The sequence below is a fragment of the Chiloscyllium plagiosum genome, unplaced genomic scaffold, assembly GCF_037043375.1.
Source record: "Chiloscyllium plagiosum isolate Xiang-an unplaced genomic scaffold, Cpla_swu_hap1 HiC_scaffold_17, whole genome shotgun sequence".
In the NCBI taxonomy this organism is placed as follows: Eukaryota; Metazoa; Chordata; class Chondrichthyes; order Orectolobiformes; family Hemiscylliidae; genus Chiloscyllium; species Chiloscyllium plagiosum.
In genome coordinates this window covers 31934264-31951671 of record NW_028270155.1, presented here as the reverse complement: position 1 = coordinate 31951671, position 17408 = coordinate 31934264, and the positions used below count along the sequence as shown (strand labels likewise).

Here is a 17408-nt window from a genome sequence, read left to right as displayed (position 1 = left end):
GCACACTCACTGGCAAGATAAACAGATAGGAAATAGACTCAGTTATCTTGTTTAGAAACTTTCACTTCAGAGAAAATTGAAGGAAATGCGTAAAGGGAGAATTTTTCATTATAAACTCTATGGCTGCACTGAAACAGTAGCTGCACATCCACCTATAAAAAGCAGAATTCCCTTAGTTTTGACATAACATGCTAAAATATCAGAAGCCTTAGAGTGCCCTGTTCTTAGTTTTTCCTGCAATTCCACCCTTATCTCTAGCTTCACAGAAGTTCAAAGAATGAAGGTTGACTAATACAGCAAGATAAAGGCCATTTGGCCATTCGAATCTGCAGCAACCCACCAAAGAGCATCCCAGTGGGACCTACACACCACCGTATCTCCAGAACCCCATGGCTAACCACTAGCCTGCAGATCCATGGACACTATGGGCAATGTAACATCATCAAAACACCTGACCTGCACATCTTTGGAATGTTGGAAGAAACTGCAGTTGTTGGAAGCCCACATAGACCCAGGGAAATGTGCAGACTCCACAGTCACCCATGATTGGTCTCAAACTGAAATCCCTGTCACCGAGGGGCAAACCAGGGTGCAAACCACCGCATCTCTGTGGTGCTCCTTATTGGCTGAAGTCTCATAGTGAGCATTGTGCAACTGAATGGATCCTAAGAATTCATTTGAAAGCTATTTTTGTAGTTATAAGTGGGTATGACATTAATGCTTAGCTTTAATTTGGTAACTGGCCCTATATTCTGGTCTTTTAAAACATAAAAACAAATGACATTGAAAATTACAAGAGAGTGAAATTCACCTTCAGCACTAATTCAAAAATGGGTATTGCTAGATAAGCAAATATACATTCCTTCTAAGGATCTCAACTGAAAAGAAAATTAGGCAGGGTGTAAAACAGATGACCTTAATCAGGAAAATAACAAATTGGAAACCATAAGACAAAATTGCATATATGTACATTTCAAATAATTCAGGTTCTCCCATTGTGGCCATGTTTATTGCTGTGTGTGCATGTTAATTCATTGGCTGACATTTTTTAGTTTTCAGGTTGTAATCTATTTAATGTGCTCCCATCATCATCAATTTCTCAGGTGTTACATATTCTGGATGCTTACTTTTCTGATTATATAGTGCTGATGATAGACAGACTGTTAGATCTTAGGATTCAAGAGATATTTGTTGGCGGAAGCTAAAAATCCAGGCTGATAAGAATATGAAAACAGTTTAATAAAATAAAATTCATGTACATAGATTATAAGTAACAGTTTATTTTTCAAGAAAATCTCACACATAGCACGGTTTTCACTTAAAATATTAGACATCTTAAAAGCACGTCTCAAAAAGGCCTTTCGTCATAGCTTTGTGTCTTGAATTCTTCATGACATTAACAAGAACACTAATGTAAAAGGAATCAATATACAGTGTATGTGAAGAGAGTGAATATATGTTAAAAAAATTAAGTCATTAACACATTAATCAAGCTGTGGTAGTTTATAAAAAGTAATTTAACAAGAATTTATTCAATTCAGCTGCATTCAGTGTCTGCATCTCCTACATTTTATCAAAATTTACATAATGTTTGGGACATAACAGATACATGTAAAGGTGTCGTAGAATCACACAACAACAAAAGGAAACACAGAATCACAGAAAAATTGGAGAAATTAGTACGAGGTGCAACAGGATAATATGCAGTTAATGTACACCAATTGAAGTGAAAATCTGAGTTCATCATCATGAATCCCCAGTTATAAATCTGAAATCACCTATACACAAAGTGGAGGAATTCGACTATCCACAAATGGCATGATGGCACAGTACCAAATTCCATTGACTCTGTCATCCCAATCCGTCCCCAATTCCTGCAAGCTCAAAGTGACAAGGTCAAACCTCGGAGATCAGGATGACTGATAGTAAAGAGAGGATTAAATGTACAAGCAACTTGTACAACACCATAATTAGAAAGGAGGTCATTCAAAATGCATAAAAATTAAGTCAATACACAGTAAAACTGTGGAAAGATTTCCAATTCCCAAACTAGAATCTAAAACATTGCAAATGAATTATATACTCCCACTCCCACAACAAGCTAACACAGGTTGTAACACAGCTCTTCCATGAGCACTCATATTATTTAGTCTGGACCAACCACATCATCATCTTTTTATTTTCAACTAGCTTTTATGTTCTGGAAGTATCTGGTTATCCCATGTGAAAAATATAAAATGCTCATAGACCATCTTAATGTTTTCTCATTATCTGAATTTCTAAGATTAAACACAAAGTTAGTATGCAGGTGCAGCAAGTAATTAAAAAGGCAATGGGAATTTTGGCCTTTATTGTAAGGAGTTTAAAAATAAGGAAGTCTTGTTACAAATTGTTACTGTGCAGGCTGTTGGTAAGGCCAGTCACACACGAAATACTGTATACAGTCTGTACTCAAATTATATACTAGCTTTGGAGGTTGTTCAAAAAGATTCACTAGGCTATTTCCTGAGAAACTTATGAAGAATGACTTAGGCCTTTATTCATTAGCATTTAGAAGAATGAGGGATGATCTTATAAAAACATAAGATTTTGACGGGTCTTGACTGTGTAAATGATGAGGTGATGTTTCCACTCATACAGGAATATCAAAATAGGGGACATGGTTACAGAATATGGGAACACTCATTTAAAATGGAGATGAAAAGGAATTTCTTCTCCTGAAGGTTAATGAATGTCAGGAATCCTCCACCTAAGTGTGTTCTGGAGGTTAGATCACTGGAAGTATTTTAAGAGGAGCTGGCTAGATGTTTGAAAAATAGGAATGGATAGCTGTAAGAAGCTTACATGCAAGAGGAGTGAGACCTTGGCAGATCAGTTATAAAATAAAGTGGCTGACTTGAGGGAACAAATGTCCTACTCTTCTTATTTGTTGAATGATACTTAACTTGGAATGGATCCTATATTTGAGGAAATGTACTCATTAATTTAATGGATTAGAGCAAGTTTGAGTGACAACGTTCAAAAGAAAATACAAATCTATGGTATTTACAATTCAAAGATGCAAATCCCATCTACATTTGGTATCCACCATTGATATCAATGGCATGCATTCAAATATAGAAAAGATGATATTCTGTATATTAGTTCAGTAAAACTTCAGAGAACTTCCACATACTTCTAAACAATTTTGTTCGTGATTTACACATGGATGCAGCACCTTGTTTGTCAATGTTTATAAACTACAGATTCAAAACTAAATGTAAATAGCACTGAGTTTTTGATATGGAAATTCAAATGGAATTTCATTAGAAACTAAATTACATTAAACTATATTGAATAAAAGATCAAAGTTAATGAATAAATACTAGCAATATATTACATTACTATACAGTGTAGGTTTTTTTTCCCCTTTTACACACTAAACTATACTATTAACTAAGCCAAGATCCAGGAATAAGTTTGAAATTGTATTATTAGGTTAGATATAGAGGGAGTAACATGAAATAGACAGACAACAAACTTCATACTATTTTTCAGATTTCTACATTTACAGGCTTTAGTTCTTTCTTCCGAATTCAGGCACGTTATGTACCAAAAGTTGAAAACATGAACCTTTGCTGATACAAACTGAAACCAGAAGTGGTCTGCATGTGCAATATAACTCAGATAAAAAATGCCACGTTTATGACAATCAATGTAAAGATCTTACAGCTCTCCCTCTAACTGCAGAAAGGTTTCTTTTAGACTCTATTGCTTGGGAAATCCATCCTCTCCAAGTAGGTGAAGGTTGGCATCTTGTATCAACTGTGGCCCCGGCCCTACCTTTGGAAAGGAAAACAGACTTTTTAAAAAAATGCTCAATTCTCAACAGAACAAAGTGTGGAATAAAACTAAATGAAAAATTCCCTGCACTATCAAGGAGCTCTCTCTAAAGGGAGGTAAACAAACACAATCCAAGAACAGAAAAAGCACCTAAATTCCTTCCAATCCCCCAGGAAAAGCAAACTAAATGTAATTCTAACATCATCCAGTTTAACTAGTTGCATTAATGTACGTTAATGTATCCAATCCAAGTGGCTTGTTCTCATTGTATTCCATGAGATCTAAGCTTGCTAACCAGTCTCCCATGGGGAGCTTTGTCAAACGCCTTACTGAAGTCCATATAGATCATGTCTACCACTCTGCCCTCATCAATCCTCGTTGTTACTTTTTCAAAAAACTTAATCAAATTTGTGAGTCATGATTTCCCATGCACAAAGCCATGTTGACTATCCCTAATCAATCCTTGACTTTCCAAATACATGTAACTCCTGTCCCTCACGATTCCCTGCAACAACTTGCCCACCATAGACATCAGGCCCATCGGTCTATAGTTCCCTGGCTTGTCCTTACCACCTTTCTTAAACAGTGGCCCCATGTTAGCCAATCTGCAGTCTTCCAGCACCTCACCTGTGACTATTGATGATACAAATATCTCAGCAAGGGGCCCAATGATCGCTTCCATAGCTTCCCAGAGTTCTAGTGTACACCTGATCAGGTCCTGGGGATTTATCCACGTTTATGCGTTTCAAGACATACAGCACTTCCTCCTCTGTAATATGGACATTTTTCAAGATGTCACCATCTATTTCCCTAAATTCTATATCTTCCAATCCTTTTCCACAGTAAACATTGATGCAAAATACTTGTTTAGTATCTCGCCTATCTCCTGCAGCTCCACACAAAGGCCGCCTAACTGATCTTTGAGGGGCCCTATTCTCTCCCTTGTTACCCTTTTGTTCTTAGTGTATTTGTAAAAATCCTTTGGATTCCCCTTAATTCTATTTGCCAAAGCTATCTCATGTCCCCTTTTTGCCCTCCTGATTTCCCTCTTAAGTATACTCCTACCGCCTTTATACTCTTCTAAGGATTCACTTGATCTATCCTGTCTATACCTGACATATGCTTCCTTCTTTTTCTGAACCAAACCCTCAATTTCTTTAGTCATCCAGCATTCCCTACACCTAACAGCCTTGCCTTTCACCCTAATAGGAAAATGCTATCTCTGGACTCTTGTTATCTCATTTCTGAAAGGTTCTCATTTCCAGCCGACCCTTTACCTGTGAACATCTGCCCCCAATCAGCTTTCAAAAGTTCTTGCCTAATACCGTCAAAATTAACCTTCCTCCAATTTAGAACTTCAATATATAGATTTGGTCTATCTCTTTCCATCACTATGTTAAACTAATAGAATTATATTGACTGGCCTTAGTCACATGCCCTGCCCTATTTCCCAAGAGTAGGTCAAGTTTTGCACCTTCTCTAGTAGATACATCCACATACTGAATCAGAAAACTTTCTTGTAAACACTTAAATTCCTCTCCATCTAAACACCCTAACACTATGACAGTCTCAGTCTATGTTTGGAAAGTTTAAAATCCCCTACCGTAACCACCCGATATTTCTTACAGATAACAGATCTCTTAACAAATTTGTTTCTCAATTTCCCTCTGACTACTAGGGGCCTATAATACAATCCCAATAAGGTGATAATCCATTTATTTCTCAGTTCCACCCAAATAACTTGCGTGGATGTATTTCCAGGAATATTCTCCCTCAGTACAACTGTAATGCTATCCCTTATCAAAAACGTCACTCCCCGTCCTCTCTTGCCTCCCTTTCTGTCCTTCCTGTAGCATTTGTATCCTGGAACATTAAGCTATCAGTACTGTCCATCACTGAGCCACATGTCTGTAATTGTTATGATATCCCAGTCCCACGTTTCTAACCATGCCGTGCTTTCATCTGCCTTCCCTGTTAGGTGTCTTGCATCGAAATAAATGCACTTTATCAGTCCTACCTTGTTCTCTGCTTTGTCCCTGTCTGCCCTGACTGTTTGACTCGCTTATTTTCTCAACTGTACCAGTCTCAGATTGATCTCTTTCCTCACTATCTTCCTGGGTCCCACCCCCCACCTTACCATTTTAAATCCTCCTGGGTAGTTCTAACAAATCTCCCTGCCAGTATATTAGTCCCCTTCCAATTCAGGTGCAATCCATCCTTCATGTACAGGTCACTTCTACTCCAGAAGAGATTCCAATGATCCAAAAATGTGAATCCTTCCCCAATAGCTCCTCAGCCATGCATTCATCTGGTTGATCCTCCTATTCCTGTCCTCACTTGTTCGTAGCACCCGAGTAATCCAGATATTACTACTCTCGAGGACCTCCTTTTAAAATTCCTGCCTAACTCTCCATATTCTCCCTTCAGAATCTCATCCTCTTCCCTTCTTATGTCATTGTTTCCAATGTGTACAATAACCTCCTAATGGTCCTTCTCCCCTTTAGAGAATTCTGCAACCTCAGGAGTTATCCTTGATCCTGGTACCAGGGAGGCAACACACCAATCTGATTTTTCGCTGCTGGTCACAGAAACATGTCTCTGTGCCTAGGACTAGACAGTCCCTAATACAATCGATTTCTTGGAATCTGACATACCTCTCATTGCATTAGAGCTTGTCTTGATACCAGAAAGTTGGTTGTTCATGCTACATTCCCCGGAGAATCCATCACCCCCTACATTTTCCAAAACAGCATACTTGTTTTAAATGCCACAGAAGACTCCTTCACTACTTGCCTACCTTCCTGGAGTTAACCCATCTATGTGACTGTATTCTCCCTTTCTATAACTGCCATCCATCACATCCCCTTGCTCTTGTAAATTCCTCATTGCCTCGAACTGTCACTCCAACTGATCCATTAGATCTGATAGCATTCGCAACCAAAAAGGTATTTATTGCAGATATAATCCTCAGTAACATTGAAACTCTCCCACATCCGACAAGAAAAGCATATCACTGCTCCAAGCTAACTTAATACTAGGGCTGAGACTGTTTTCTCTGGAGTATCAGAGGCTGAGGGGTGACCTTATAGAGGTTTATAAAGTCATGAAGGACATGGTTAGGGTAAACAGAAAAAGTCTTTTCCCTAAGGTGAGGGAATCCAGAACTGGAGGGCATAGGTTTAGGGGTAAAATATAAAAGAGGCCTCAGGGGCAACATTTTCACGCAGAGGGTAGTATGTGTATGGAATGAGCCGCCAGAGGAAGTGGTGGAGGCTAGTACAATTGCAACAGTTAAAAGGCATCTGGATGAGTATGAATAGGAAGGGTTTGAAGGAATATGGGCCAAGTGCTGGCAACTGGGACTAGATTGGGTTGGCATATCTAGTCGGCATGGACGAGTTGGACTGAAGAGTCTGTTTCTGTGCTGTACATCTCTATGACTCTATAATGAAAATAAATAGTTCTTTTGGGAATAAAGGTGATAAACATATCAATATCCAGGAAAAATGCAGAAAATTACTGAGGAAGCAATAAACACATTATTTCCCAAGGTCCACAGAAGCTGTATCTATTTATACACCACTAATTAAAGTGGAGGTGGGGAGCACTGATCCATTAACCTGACCACTAAATAACTGAATATTCAAAAGGTATAGGTCAATTATGGAGAAATGGCTGCTCAGAAGTTCCACATACGCCAATTAGTACAATGACCTTGTTCCCTGCATTGATTTACAGGCTTGGAAGCCGCTGCTGCACACCGACTTCGGAGGTGCCCGCAGCAGTAAAATAATTAGAGCAAATAATGACGTTGATAAAATGATCATGTCAAAGGACCAGCAATCCAGAAACTCAGGTTATTGACTTATGGTTGTCAGTTTACATCATGGCAGCTAGTAGAGTTTAATTTCAAACAGTAAATAAGGAATATAAGACTAATGTCAGTAATGGTGACCATGACAACTATCACTATCTTGTCATTAAAAAATCCATTTGGTTCACTAATGTCCTTTAGGGAAAGAAACTTGCCATCCTGAATTGGTCTAGACTATATGACTCCAAGATAGAAGTCAGAGGGTGCTGGAGGAGGGTTGTCTTTCAGACTGGAGGCCTATGACCAATGGTGTGCCACAAGGATCGGTGCTTGGTCCATTGCTTTTTGTCATGTATATACATGATTTGGATGGGGGCAATGGAGGTGTAGTTCGACACCAAAATTGGAAATGTAGTGGACAGCGAAGGTTACCTCTGAGTACAATGGGATCTTGATCGGATGGGCCAAATGGGCTGAGGAGTGGCAGATGGAGTTTAATTTAGATAAATATGAGGTGCCACATTTTGTAAAAGACTATTAAGCAGGACTTATACACTTGATGGTAAGGTCCTGGGGAGTGTTGTGGAACAAAGCGACCTTGGAGTGCAGGTTCATAGTTCCTTGAGTTACAGGTAGATAGGATAGTGAAGGTGGCGTTTGGTATGTTTTCCTTTATTGGTCAGAGCATTGAGTATAGGAGTTGGTAGGTCATGTTGTGGCTGTACAGGACATTGGTTAGGCCACGTTTGGAATATTGTGTGCAATTCTGGTCTCCCTTCTATACGAAGGATGTTGTGAAACTTGAAAGGCTTCAGATAAAATTTACAAAATGTTGCCAGGGTTGGAGGATTTGGGCTACAAGGAGAGGCTGAATAGGATGGGGCTGTTTTCCCTAGAGCATTGGAGGCTGAGGGGTGACCTTATAGAGGTTTATAAAATTATGAGGGACAGGGATACGGTGAACAGACAAGCTCTTTTCCCTCAGGTGGGGAAGTCCAAAACCAGAGGGGATAGGTTTAGGGTGAGAGGAGAAAAATTTAAAAGGGATCTAACGGGGCAACTTTTTTGTGCAGAAGATGGTGCATGTATGGAATGAGCTGCCAGAGGAAGTGGTTGAGGCTGGTACAATTCCAACATGTAAAAGGCATCTGGATGGGTATATGAACAGAAAGGGTTTAAGAGAGATATATGGACCAAATGCTGGAAAATGGGACTAGATTAAGTTAGGTTACCTGGTCAGCATGGATGAGTTGGACCGAAGGGTCTGTTTCCATGCTGTACATCTCTATGACTGTATGACACCGGAAATGAGAACAAGATGTTTTATTGAAATGGCAAACAATTGGAAGATTGGGGGTCATTTCTACAGACAGAAGTATTCTGCGAAGTGGTCTCACAGTTTACATTTGGTCTTGCCAATATAAAGGAGGCTGCATTGTGAGCAGTGAATGTAGCAGACTAGATTGAAAGAAGTACAAGTAAAACACAACTTCACTTGGAAGGAGTGTTTAGGGCCTTGAATGGTGGGGAGGGAGGAAGTGAAGGGCTAACGTTGTACCCTCTACAATTGTATGGAAAGATGCCATGGGGGCGTGAGAAAGTGTTGGGCATTGAAGGAAGGTGTGGTACCTGCACAAGTCTGAAAGTGAAGGGCAAGGGAAGATGAGCTTGGTGGTGGTACCCTACTGAAGCTGGCAGAAATCAATCATGGTTCTTTGAATGTGGAGACTGGTGGGTGGAAGGTGAGGGCAAGGGGAACTCGAGAATTCTAAGCGAATGGGGATGGGAAGTAGGGCAGAGGTACGAGAGGTTGAACACAATTGACAGCCCTAAATCGACCACAGTGGGAGGAATCTCCAGTTGAGGTAAAGAAAGAGGATATTGAAAGGAATATTCTGATGATACCAAATGCGGGAGACGAGTAACAATGAGCTCAAAAAAATGCAAGAGACAGCAGTAGGGCAAATAAAACATCATCAAACAACACCGTAAAAAAAGCCAGCAATAGGAAGTTATGTGGAGACATAACTTATGTGAATTGAACATTTACCCGAGTGTTAATGATATATTGAATTCCAGACTTAATTGAATCCATCTGGATGCTGGACTTCAGATGCTCTGATACAGATACTGAATTTACAGGCAAACCTTTCAGGAATCTAGGAAAAAAGACAAGACTGTAACAGAACAGAGAGAAGCAAATGCAGTTTGTTAAAACTTTTTTCTTCTCCTTCGCAATTATACAGACTTCATCCACTTTTTGTGCACATTCATCAGAAGCAGTCATATTTTCCAAACTAAAAAATGTAAAGAAAAGAATTAGGGCTTGAAGGGAGGTAAATGCTGATTCAAAACATGGAAGAGATCGTGGAAGGACAGCTTTGTAGCCATCCCAGGAATCCTATTAACTAACTTGCATACTCCCCATCCTCCCTACCTCCCCATATATAACAAGGCTAAGATTTTGAGACAATGAGACGTTTGATGAATGAATATATGAGGAATATCATACAAAAGGCATTGTCAAACAAAACTGTTTCCTTAGGCCTACATGTTAATGAACAATATTAAGGTTAATGATAGTTTGAGTGTACTGGTTTGAAAATATTTTAGTTTGCTGCTGTTGTTGTTGCCTTATCTACTCTTGTCAGGAGATCCGCTAACATGGTATACTCCAAGTGTTTAACTTACCCTACCTTCACACACCCACTGTAGGCCATCAGCAACCATCTGTGATACCCAGCATCCAAGTGAGCCTAAGTCGACCCCTCCTTCTATTGCCCTTCACGCTTCCCTCAGCAACATGCAAGCTTAACTTCAAATTAAATCTAGAATCTAAATGCTCTGACTTGTATAGTTCTAATGAAGGGTGACAGACCTGAAATATTACCTCTTATCTCGCCACAGATACTGCCAGATCTGTTGACCATTACCAGCATTTTCGACTTTGGGTATAATTAAGAAGTGAAACTATTTAATGCCAAGGTTTTAAGTGTACTTAGCACAGCATTTAATTATTGCAGTTTAAAAAAAGAGAACGTTTCAAGAGAAAAATGTTATCAAAATTAATTTTCTAAATTAATTCAGTATCCAACAGAAGATTACTTAACGGTATTGACAGGGCAACAGGGTGGGGTGGGGGGGCGCTGCAATTTCATATATCAGTGCTACAACATCTTGCCTTTTTGTAGTTCACATAACTTCTAGAGATAATTTGACAAAATGGTGTTAAAGTTATTAAAATTGAAGTAAAATAGGCAGATACTCAAATTTGAAATTAAAAATAAGGAGCAGGAAGCATTGGCAGAGAAAAGGGTTTATGTTTCAAGTTGATAACCTTTCAACAGAACCCTTCTCTCATGTTTGTGCACTTTAAAATAAAGCTTTAGTTTCTTTTTCAAGTCAGGTTAATTATTCTGCAAGATACTTGTGCCCTTTTTACATAATTGCCTCTTTTCAAAATTGAAGGCTGCTTTTAATTTTAAAATTTCAAGAAATCAGTTTTCTTTATTTATTTCCCCCTTCAATTATTCAGAAAACAAGCCAACTTGAAAGTTTGCCTCTTTAGCTTGCTTGCTTTTTGGAGCCAGTATCCCACAATGCAGTCCTTGTTCAGCCCAATTCTGCTTTTGTTTCATATTTCCTTGTAGCTTTTGATAACTCATTCTGCTGCCATTATCACTGTTAATTTTGCTTTTTAGTTAGGAATACCAACAGTTCAGCTTCTTTATCAGCGTCACTTGTAATGCCTTTTTATTGGCTATGGTATTGCAAATTTCTTTAAATATTCATTGTGCTTTTGCTTGAATCAATTAATTGTATAGTTTGAATTTTTCAATAGCCCCATTTTTCTCCATTGTATTTTTCAGCAGTCAGCATTTTTGTGTTTTTAGCATTTATAAAAGCCCTTACTCCTTTTTTACTTTTAACTTCATTATATTTTAATCACATTTTGTTTCATCTCCCCCTTTTTTGCTATTCTTCTGTCTTTTGTGCTCAATTTGGATTTTTCAGAGAACTGGAGAGGGAACAGCTACATCATTCAAAGCCCTCTACAAACACTCATTATCATGGGAATCTTGTTTGCACATTGCATCTCGCATTGCTGAAAACATTCGAGACAGGATGTGCCTGCTGTAAGCCACTTCTCAAAGCACACCTTGCTTCATTCTGCTATTTAATACATAGGAACAGGAGTAGGCCATTCAGCACCTCACGCCTGTTCCACCATTCAATGAGATCTGTGCTGATTTGTGGCCTAACCTCATATACATGCCTTTGGCCTATGTCCCTTAATACCTTTGCTTAAAAATTTATCTATCCCTGGTTTAAAGTTTACAACTGATTTTGCATCCAGTGCCATTTGTGGAACAGTGTTCCAAACATCCACCACCCTGTGTGTGGAGAAGTGCTTCCTAACCTCTCTAGGTCTGGCTCTAATTCTCAGATTATGGCCCTAGTTCCAGAATCAACAAGTGGAAATAGTTTACCTTCATCTATTCTGTCTTTTCCTGTTAATATCTTGAAGACTTTGTTCAGATCACTCCTTAAATTTTTAAGTTCGAGAGAAAGTATGCCTAATTTGTATAATCTCTACTCACAATGTAATCCCCGAAGAGACAAGTATCATTCCTGTAAACTTACGTTGTACTCCCTCCAAAGCCAATATATCCTCCCTAAGATGTGATGCCCAAATCTGCTCACAGTTCACCAAGTGGCGTCTAACCAGGGTTTGCTATAACTGCAGCATAATTCCTGCATCTTTGTATTCCAATCCTCTAGATATAAAATCCATCATTCCATTATTTTTTATGATTATTTTCTGCACCTGTTTGTGACATTAAAAATCTATGCCCCTGAACCCTTTAAGACCATAAGACCATAAGACATAGGAGTGGAAGTAAGGCCATTCGGCCCATCGAGTCCACTCCGCCATTCAATCATGACTGATGCGCATTTCAGCTCCACTTACCAGCGTTCTCCCCGTAGCCCTTAATTCCTCTAGACAACAAGAATCTATCAATCTCGGCCTTGAAGACATTTAGCGTCCCGGCTTCCACTGCACTCCGTGGCAATGAATTCCACAGGCCCACCACTCTCTGGCTGAAGAAATGTCTCCGCATTTCTGTTCTGAAATGACCCCCTTTAATTCTAAGGCTGTGTCCACGGGTCCTAGTCTCCTCGTTTAACTGAAACAATTTCCTAGCATCCACCTTTTCCAAGCCATGTATTATTTTGTACGTCTCTATTAAGTCTCCCCTTAATCTTCTAAACTCCAACGAATACAATCCCAGTATCCTCAGCCCTTCCTCATATGTTAGACCTGTCATTCCAGGGATCATCCGTGTGAATCTCCCCTGGACACGTTCCAGTGCCAGTATGTCCTTCCTGAGGTGTGGGGACCAAAACTGGACACAGTACTCCAAATGGGGCCTAACCAGAGCTTTATAAAGTCTTAGTAGTACATCTCTGCTTTTATATTCCAACCCTCTTTGGACACCCACTATATGTAACTTAATGTAATCTAAAATGTAACCTGATCTATGCTTTTTGGTCCAAAATGGATAATTTTACACTTGGAACTCCATCTGCCACAGTTTTACCCATTCACTTAGTCTATCAATATCCCTTTATAAATTTATGCGATCACCTACACTGTCTATAACAGTGCCTAACTTTGTGTTATCAACAAGTTTGAACATACGACTTTCCATGTCATTATCCAAGTCATTAATAAAAATATGAATAATTGAGGCCCTAACACAGATCCTTATGTGGCACGATTGGTCACATCCTGTCAATTTGAGTTCCTCCCCATTCTTCCTACTTTCTGTATTAGCATGAAATGAAAGCTGCAAATGGTGAAATCACAGATCTCTTGCTTTTCACCCAGTCTTTTTCACTACTGCATTTATACCATCAGGCACAAATGAACCACTGTTTAGTCAGCCACAGCAGCCTAATAATGAGAAGTGAGAATGCCACAGCTCTGAGGACGAAGCACCACCATATGACGGGAATATTATAGCCACCAACTCAGATTTTAATAGACCACATGGTGAGGCTTCAGGCACAAATAAATTGCAAAATGCCAATAGACTTCATATGCTTGTTTCCCAGTTCTGCTACAGAGAACTCATAAGGACTTTGATGGACAGGGTACAGGAGAACTGATAAGCACACATACTGAGGTGGTTGGTAGACTTGCAAGCTTATCAAGGAGTTTGTTGTTTTTAATCAAGGAACAAGGCAGAGTCCAGCTACCTGGCAGAGTTTCTTGCAGAACTGGAAACCCATCCCAATTCCGCAATGACACATGCCGATTCAATTCATGATGATGCGTCCAGTGGCCAATATGTCATTTCCATTGGAATGCGCTGCAGTGGAAATTCAGACTGAAGTCATGGGATCCATACTTGCTGCCACGCAGCTTCAGACTGTTGCCACCAAGACTGTGAGTTTCACTTCTAAAGAGCAGGCAGATTCTCACAGCTCTCCAGCAATTTGTCCTCTATCAGATGATTAGAACTGCTGAGGCAGTGACCCAGGGAGTGGCAGTGGTTCTGTGGTGCATATACTTAATGTTATCCCTGAAGATGACAACATTCCTGTTCCCATCACTATTGGTCCTTCAGTGCCTTTTCTGGTACCTTTCAGCCAGCCAGCCAGTTGCCATCTATGCTGAAGTGGTATAGTCTGAAGCACAGCCTTCAAGGTCTAGAGCTGCTCAAGATCTTAGTGCAAGGCCACTAGAGACTCCTCTAGTGAGGTCAGCAAGTTGCCAGCAGCCACATTGAAAGCAGTGTGTTTGAGTATGAAAACCAGGTAACATCTGCTAGGCAAGAACCATGGAATCCAGAAAAGGCGCACAATTGAGTTTTGTAGGAATTATTTGAAGTGTATTTGGTGAAGTAGTTATGATACGGTATTTTTCTTTGTTGCTAATACTTCTCAGGATTTTAGCCAAGATGATCATGATATATAGCCAATGGATAAAAGATGGTGGTGAACTCTGAAGCAATGCCAAGGGTGGAATGACATTATAAAAACACCAGAATTACATTTGCCAGTCAGAGATCCTCAGTAACCTCCCTCTCGCCTCTTGTTCCAAGGTGGCCTCCAAATACTTGGTGCTAAAGGCAAGGCCCTCATTTTTTACTGATCTGCTGCTTCCTCCATAGTCTAAGTTGAAACTCAACACACCTTGGTGAGTGCTGAAAAGCAACCCCCAAAGCAGACAAGGCAGCAAAAGTTTTTTTCTTTGAAAACAGGCTGCCACTGGTTTTCTCCATAACGTACCTTGTGGCTGCAAGGTACTTGTTATGGATGTGTTGTCCTTGCATGGTTAGGTGATGGACAGGGCCATAAGCCAGATATGGTCAGTTTGCCTTTTCACCAAACACCTTTGTTTCATCATGGGGCCCGAAAGATGGTGAAAATGGCTGTGGGCCTGAGTGTGAAGACAGCAAGATTTCTGATGGTAGGCACTCACAAACATGATCTGGCCATTGTTACATATCAACAGCAATTTTCTTGTAGTTCTTGTATATTTTCCTGTTTACATGTAGTCCATAACCCCTCAAACAAATTCCCATTCCCCATCCCCAAAATACCTCCAGTCTTGTTCGGATCCTCACTGTCCCTTCACTTTAATTGTAAATTCCTAAACCAATTACTTCCCAAAAATAAGTGATATTTTCATTACCAGTGCACTCTCAACTCACTTTCCCAACATACTTAATTACTGTCATGTCCTTCATAAATCCTCAAACAAAATTGCTTCATTCAGGAACAGCACTTGTACATAATTGTTTGCCTCAAGTGACATAAACACAGAAAATGTTGGATGTACTGAACAGATCCAGTCCCTCAAGAAACAGTTTAATTTAAAATAATTTTCTTCAGAACCTGTCCTGAAACATTAGATTGAATTTCACCAGCAAATTTCCAAGTATTTTGGCGAGTTTCATGGAAGAATTCTATTCACAAGCCCTAATGAGATTTCTCACACTATTCTCGGAAACTCACCTTACCAGCAGTGCACCACACCTCTATGGTGCACAGTTTATCCTATCTCCCCTCTCACTAGAAGTACTTGCCATTGCTGGAATTTCCCTGGATTCCTTGTGCCTGTACCATTTTTAAACCCCAGCCAGAAAGCAGATCAAGTGATGCAGGCGAGGAGTTCTCGTTTGTGCACAGATTGGGAGAGAACTGAAAACTCATATAGCTGACACATTATTGCAAATACTAGTGCACATTTTCAGATGTATTGCTATTGAAGAACAAGGTACACAGCTTACCCTTGCTTAGTCTTAACTCATTTTAGAACCCCTTGTCTAAGGGAGGGCTACATACCCCCCCCCCCCCACCAATGTGTAGCCTAACATCTTCGCATTGTTCAATGTGAGACCATCGCATATTGGAAAGCCTACTGATCGTTGGAATCTTTCACTTTTATTCAGCAACAGCCAAAGAATGTACAAATAAACAGAAACTGCAATTACATCTGGGAACAAATAGAGACTGCTTGCCATTCAAGTAGCAACAAACTTATGCTCATTATCTAGCTCTCATTTCATGTAAATGGGTGTCAATTAAGCCTTGCCTGGCTTGTTGTGTTGATGATGCAATGTACCATCATGTAGGTGATATTCCTCCTGCTCTCTGTCTTCACCTTCTTCTTCAGAAGACAGCTGCCACCCTCCCAGCTTGTCAGAGTCACAACACCTGGACAATCCCAAGCATGAGAACGTCATTAGAGCCTCACCTCGTCTGCTCCATGATAGCCCTGACTGAAGAACGGGCAGCATTGTAGCTTTGCTTGGTCTCAGGCATAATAGACTCATTAGCTTTGGTTTCAAAACATTAGCCCTCATCCCCCAGTCATCATTCTTGTAAGATGTTCAGCCCTTGAAACAAATCAGGAATACAAGAGCTCTCAAAGATATAGGCATTATGGCAACTCCCAAGGTACCTGGCGCAGACTTCTAAGATGTGATACTGCTGATCATGGCCAATGCGAACATTCCTGGAATTGAAGCCTTTTCTGTTCTTGAAGTTAACTGTTACAAAAGGGCCCACTCAATTTGACAGGTGTGCAGCACCTTGCACCACGGGCGAGTCAGCTATGTTGGCAAAGCTTACTGCCCAACTGCAATGATGTCATCACAGGGAAATAAGATGAAGCAGTGTAATGTAAACCACATTTTTATGCTTCAAGTCTTGAAAGCTCCCCCCCACTTCCTAGTGATTCCTTGGAAGCAGCCAGTTACATAAAAAGTTTAGTGTAGCTGTCATCTTGACAACCACCAGGATATGATAGCCACCCACTCTTTACTATTGCAGGTCCAGCTCCAGTAGTTGCCATAGTTCAATGATAATGTCCTGGACTTTCTTATTTTTGTTGCAACACCATGCTTCTCTCATCTGAAGGAAATGGCATGGAGGGTGATAGACTTGTGTATCTCCTCTGGATCTGAGGGAACCTCCACCTGTGACCTCATCAGCATGGTGCATATGTGAGACCAGCATAGAAAATATGTCCATCTCCTTGATCAATGCTGGAAATCATGACAAGCTGCCTTGCTCTGTGGCTGCTGTAGAAGGGAAGACAAGACAGAGGTACTGTGAACTCGAGCTCTGGCAGCATGGGGAGTGCAAAGTGAAAGAGGCCAAGTCAAGGCAGAGAAGCTTAAGCATCTAAACAGGGACAAAGTGATTTGAGTGCGAAGAAAGCACATGAGAAGCTCTCGATGAGCTCATGAGCTGG

At 40.2% G+C, this 17408-nt stretch overlaps 1 protein-coding gene across 9 annotated transcripts in view; it reads right to left on the bottom strand.

Moving 5' to 3' along the window:
• Window positions 1-1260: 1260 nt before the first annotated feature.
• Window positions 1261-17408, bottom strand: part of mvda (mevalonate (diphospho) decarboxylase a) — a 42200-nt gene continuing 26052 nt past the window's right edge. For 2 of the 9 annotated variants that reach the window (XM_087995791.1, XM_087995793.1), the window contains 2 exons: window positions 9687-9813; window positions 1261-3822 (listed from right to left, as the gene is read on the bottom strand). In XM_087995791.1, coding sequence (XP_087851917.1) covers window positions 3748-3822; window positions 9687-9813 — 202 coding nt within the window. In that variant the 3' untranslated portion in view covers window positions 1261-3747. Of the gene's footprint in view, window positions 3823-9686; window positions 9814-16073; window positions 17236-17408 lie in introns of those variants that run through there. The other 7 variants (XM_087995794.1, XM_087995797.1, XM_043706757.2 and 4 more) reach the window with 6 other exon arrangements.